Source organism: Gossypium hirsutum, chromosome D02 (genome assembly GCF_007990345.1).
Source record: "Gossypium hirsutum isolate 1008001.06 chromosome D02, Gossypium_hirsutum_v2.1, whole genome shotgun sequence".
NCBI lineage: Eukaryota > Viridiplantae > Streptophyta > Magnoliopsida > Malvales > Malvaceae > Gossypium > Gossypium hirsutum.
Genome location: NC_053438.1, coordinates 70,035,985 through 70,041,969, shown reverse-complemented (window position 1 = coordinate 70,041,969; position 5,985 = coordinate 70,035,985). Strand labels below are relative to the sequence as shown.

Below are 5,985 nucleotides of genomic sequence, written 5' to 3'. Positions count from 1 at the left end.
AATTATATTAAGGATAAACTACATTATTAGTCACTAAGCTATGAGTAAGTTTTCGTTTTTGTCACTTAACTAAAAAAAATTTATAATTTAGTCATTGAACTATTTAAAAGTTTTCATGTAAGTCACTGTTTTATGGCTTTCCTTGTTTGCATTGCTTGCACCACTCTAAAGCTCTATTTCTCATTCTCTTTTACAGTTTAGTTTTTTTCATGAAATAGCTTTAAACGTTATGAACCTACGAAAAAAATTCAAACAATTTTTTTCTCCGACCTCCGACATTGACTATCAAATCGACTTGGATCCGAGATATGTTCTTTTACTCGTCAATGGGTATTAATCCATCATACCGATTGTCGAATCATCGCTTGGAGCTCGCAAGCGAAACTTAGTTTTAAATAAACTTAAGAGCCTAGTGACTTAAATAAAAACTTTTGAATCATTCATTGACTTAAATGAAAATTTTCTAATAGTTCAATGACCAAATTGTAACTTTTTTAGTCAAGTGACCAAAACGAAAGCTTACCCATAGTTTAGTGACAAATTGTGTAGTTTACCTTATTAATAAAAATAAATGTGTGTATTCATTTAATTAAATATGTACAATTAAATTAAAATTATATATATAATTACACCAAATTAAAATTCATGTATAAATTGATATTTATCTTTTTAATAATCCAATTCATTTGGGATATAATCGGCATAGCGAGAAAAAAAGAAGGAAAAACCCTAAAGTATAATCCTCTTGGGGATTTTTTTCAATGTATCTATCGGAACGAGCTCAGCAACTAATCATCCGCATTCTGTATGCTCATTAATGGGTAGATGTTGGCTACAAGTCCAATTGGGGATTGTTTTTATATAGTTATAGATAGGGGTGTTCAAACGGTTAATCGTACCGAACTAGTATTAACCAAACTTTTTAATCTTTTAACCATTAATCAAACTAATTTTTAAAAAAAAAAATTTAATCTAACTGGAATATTTTGGTTAATTCGGCCGATTAATCAAATTAACCGAAATTTATATATATATGTTTTTGGTTAAAAACCAGTATAAAACATAGAAAAAAAATAAATTGATAATGCTCGTTTGATCGAATTATCCGAATTAACTAAATTAAAACTACATATAATTTGTATTATTAATTATTAAGTTCAGTTAATTCAATTAATTATCCAATTTTGAACAAAATTAATCTATAACCAAATCTCTAAAATATCATTAACTAACTTCCGACTGAATTAGATTGATTAACTATCGATTAATCGAATAGATGGGTTTAGTCGATTAATTCGGTTTAACCGAAATTTCATCACCTATAGATATGAAATAAGGCAGTCTAAGGTCCGGTATGGCTGCTTGATGATCCCAAAGTCTATGGTGAAAAAACCTAAGAAGAAATGAAGAAAAAAAGGAGAAAAAAATCTTAGAAACTCCCATTCCAAATGAATTTCACTTAATCTTTATCCCAAATCATGAAACTTGTCGGATTAGCGTTAATTTACACAGCGTTGACGCTCGCACTCCTCGTTGCTTTCACCGTCTTAATATGCATCAGAGCTAACAAAAAGAAGGCGAAATCCAGCGACGGAAAAGTGACGACGATCACGACGACGCCGATTTCGTTGCTGGAAGTTAAGGTCACGCTTCCGTTTAAAGTAATATTTGGTGAAATTAAGGTTGCCGAGAAGTTTGATCCACCGGAAATAGCTCAAATCCCTAAAACAAGGCTCGGCGAAGGTACTTTAGGGACGTTGTTTAAGGTTGTTCTCCAATGCGGTTCGATCATAACGATTCGGAAGATTCGAGAAGGGCTGATTATGAATGCCAGTGGTCTGGAGTTGTGGATCAATTTCTTTGGCGGGATGAAGAACGATTGGTTGTTGCCGATACTTTTTAGCTTTTGGTACGGCGGCGAAGCTTTTATTTTGTACGAGTATTTGATCTTGGGAAGCTTGGAGGAGCTTTTACATGGTAAACTATGATTCTACGTAGTCATCATCATCTCTTTGAGTGATGGCTTTTTTACATCAAATCACTGATTTTGAATGGTCTGAATCTATTAAATTATTATGATTTTAAATAGTTTGTTCAAAAATAAGTTCAATACTTTTGTTTTGATTGATAAAATCGATCAATAGTTAGATCTAATTCTAACAAAACTGAATATTGAGGATCTATTTAAAAATTTCAAAAAATTTAAGGCTCTTATTAAAATTTTACCATTCCAAGTAATGTTTTGAATGTATAAATATATTTAGTAAATAATCATAGTTACATATTTGTATACTGTTGCGTGAAATTATATTTTAGATTTTATTTAAAATGTAAAATATTATTTTTTTCACTTCTAAAATCGTTAATATAAAATATGATGATTTATTTTGTCTTTTAATTCTATGAAAAAAAAGTGATTTTAGCATTCCATTTAATTTTTAGTTTTTTTTTAATTTTGAAATTTTTATTATTTATCAAATCATCTCAAAATAAATAAAAATTTTAATATTTATGAATTTTACTGATGTGGCATACACACAAGGTGTCACGTGAATGCCTTGTCAGCAATTAAATAATTTTTTTAAATTTTAAAAATATGTTTTGGAGTTTAAATTAACATTTTTCTATCAATTTTAAATGAGTAGGCAGTGAAGGAGTTCAGTTCACTCCACTGAACTGGGAAATAAGGAAAAAAATAGCACTATATGCAGCCCAAGCGGTGGCATTAATCCACAGCCGAGTAACCAAAAATGGCGAACCACTCATTTGCGGTGTGATCAAAGCTTCTAACATCCTAATCCGAGTAGATTTCTCCGCGTGCCTATCTAGCTACGAAACACCGTACTTAGTCCCTCTTGAAATGATCGTCAAACGAAACCCAGGTCGAGTTGCGCCGGAGCTAAAGTACCATTATCAGAAAACATTCACACAAAAATCCGACGTTTACAGCTTTGGGATTTTGTTGTTAGAGCTAATCACGGGGCAAAGGCCTTCGATGACGAACTTGAGCGCTTACTTGCGTGAGAAGAAAATAAAGGGAGCAGCATTAGACAATTTATGCGATACGAAGATGGGGAGTGAAGTGAATGAAAGCATGGTGGAGATGATTGAAATTGCTTGGAGTTGCTTGTCTTGTAAGCCAAGAGATAGGCCATCCATGGATGATGTAGTTCACAGGATCCAAGTATCGTAAGTTAGTCAGTACCATATCGGCAGTTGGACGCATTGTTCTTTTTAAAACTGGTACGTATTAATCTTGATTTGTTTTAATGTATTATTTTAAATTTATTGATATTTTGCAACACCCTTTACTCGAGTAAACATTTAACTCTGAACATGTATTTACGATTTTAAATACTTTTAAAAATAAATTTAAGGCTTTATTACACCTTTAAAAACATAATTAGATTATTAATAAAGATTAATCACATATAAAATTTGTTTTTGAGTCTCATTTAATTCAAATAAAACTTTTCAGTTGTAAACCTGTATGTCTCGAGACATAACCATGACACCATAGAAGTGTAGCTTCAAAATGACTTGTCTCGAGACACACGAGTATAAGTCTTGAGGCAAAGGGGCTTATGTCTTGAGACATGACTCAGTTATGATAGATTTTTAGTTTCGAAGTTTTTATGTCTCAAGACACAGTTCACATGTCTCGAGACTTAGGACAAGGCAACTTCGAAACTAAACTTCTACAGTGTCATGACTATGTCTTGAGACCAATAATAAGCTTTTGTCTCGAGACATATGGACCCATAGTTGAAAATTTTCATTTGAATTAAATGAGTCCCAAAATAAATTTTATATGATATTAAACTTTATTAATAGTCTAATTATGTTTCTAAGGAATAATAACACCTTGAAATCATTGTTAAAAGTCCAATTTTAAAAATACTTGAAATCATCAATAAATGTTCAGTGTTAAATGTAACATTCGTTGCTCGAGTTTACTTGAGTAAAAGGTGTTACATATTTTTTGAAAAATTATTTAGTGTATATATATAATAATCACATATATTAAACAAACTGGGCTGAAATGAAGTTTAAGTTTTTAAGATTTTGTTTTTTTCCCCTTTATTTGTTGTATAAGTTTCTCTTTTTTTTTTAATATTTTATTTAAAGTTTAAAGTTTAAGGGTGGATTTGGATGGACGATTGGGTGCGGTGCAGTGCGTTTAGCTTCCTTTTTGTCTCACGCTACATTATCGCTACAGTATCTAATCTCACCACCACCGCTAACCGCAAATAAATACACCGCCCATCCAAACTCACCCTAAATCTGTTAAGAATTTGAAATTTAAAGTTGATTTTAGTAATTATATATTTTAACATTATCTATGCACCAATCGATGTACAGTGTTCTGTTTGATGCAATCAGAATAAGGAGGAAGGGACTGATGTGATTGGTACAAGCTGGAGTTTTTAATTGATGCGAAATTAACTATATTTACAGTAAGTAGTTGGTGTTTTTTCTCTGATAGAAGACAAATTATGTTCTAAGGATACATTATCATGTATCTAAATGTTATAAAAAAATAAAATGAAGAAGTAAAGTCATAAAAATGGTGAAACTTTTTTTTTGTTTGTTTTTTCATCCCTTGATGAATAAACAGTTTGTTGATTGTTTAAAACATTCTCAAATTATGAGATAAATTTTAATAAAATTTCTATATTTAAAATGTTTTAATTAAATTTTTGAAGTGTTAGTATTATATCATTCAAGTCTTTTGTCTAACATATTTATTAGTTTTAACATTAAATATTACTTCAAATATGACGTTGTTATACCCTCATATATAGCATGACACATGGCAATACATGAGGCAACTTGTAGACGATCTGCTAGAGGCAATCCCTTCCAACCCTCTGCTAGGGCCTATTCGTAGTGACCTTTCGCTTAGGATGATCCATAGGTGACTTCCTATGCATTTTGTCCAAATCAGCTTAGAAATAGTCCTTTACGCACCTTCCATGGGGACTACTTGTTGTGCACCCTCCATAGGTACCACTGAGGCATGACAACCTTGTACAGATTCAGGCATGAAAATGTTAGAGGAAGACACATAGTACACTATATGACGACAACTGACCTGTAACAACCCTATCATCTAGCCAAGTGCACACAACCTTGTAAGACACTACATGGTCAACTATGTTGCACTACAAGACAATGGGTGACCCTTTTATATAAGCCTGAATGCACGAGGAACCAAGGATTGGCTCCCTCACCCTTGAAAACCTTAGCTTTCTCCTTCTCTTTCTTCTCCTCCTTCTCCCTTCATTAGTTTCTTATCTCTAGCTCTCAACTTGTTTGTTATAGATGAACAAATAATTTGAATCAATTTAATTAAAAATAATATTTTAAAATTATTAAAAAATTTATTAAATCAAATGATAAAGGACCATGTTAGGCATTTATTGTTTTTGGTCAAATTATGGTTATGGTCCTCTACTATGTTTAAATTTAAGGTTTAATATCTATACTTTAATTTGACATGGTCTTTAATCTGACATGGTTTGGTTTACGTACTTTTATAGTTGACACCCTTAATTGTACCGATTAAAATGTTGAGGCAAATTTCTTCTTAAAAATACACATTCCAACTTATCATGTAAAAATAGATTGTGTGTGTCTGTTAGGAGTTTTAAGAAAAATAACGTCTATCATTTTAATTGAAACAATTAAGAATGTTAATTGTTTGGGTTGACTACTAATTTCATTGTAAAAGTATATGACCAAATTATGTAAAACTAAAATATAAAAATTAAATTCCAAATGTGAGCATAGTAAATGAATCAAAGCTGAAATTAGACAATTAAAGTATAATAATTAAAAAAGGGTTAAATCACTTTTTGGGTCTAAACTTGGTAATTATTTCCATATTGGGACTTGAACTTTTTTTATCCAAGTTAGTCCATGAACTTAACAATTGTTTCTACATTAGGGCCTAAACTTTTTTTTATCTAACCTAGTCCTTGA

At 31.1% G+C, this 5,985-nt stretch overlaps 1 protein-coding gene across 1 annotated transcript; it reads left to right on the top strand.

Moving 5' to 3' along the window:
• The first annotated feature begins 1,291 nt into the window (after nucleotides 1–1,291).
• LOC121214846 (probable inactive receptor kinase At2g26730) lies at nucleotides 1,292–4,694 on the top strand. Its single transcript, XM_041089215.1, has 3 exons — nucleotides 1,292–1,977; nucleotides 2,646–3,243; nucleotides 4,363–4,694. Exons 1-2 carry the CDS (start codon nucleotides 1,479–1,481, stop codon nucleotides 3,191–3,193), a joined length of 1,047 nt encoding a protein of 348 aa, XP_040945149.1. The 5' UTR covers nucleotides 1,292–1,478; the 3' UTR covers nucleotides 3,194–3,243; nucleotides 4,363–4,694.
• The last annotated feature ends 1,291 nt before the right edge of the window (nucleotides 4,695–5,985 follow it).

Bases quoted from the DNA above. Each gene is read 5' to 3' on its own strand.
- LOC121214846 (XM_041089215.1), top strand. From the start codon at position 1,479: ATGAAACTTGTCGGATTAGCGTTAATTTACACAGCGTTGACGCTCGCA. The intron at 1,978-2,645 runs GTAAACTATGAT...TTAAATGAGTAG, and splicing joins CTTGGAGGAGCTTTTACATG to GCAGTGAAGGAGTTCAGTTC.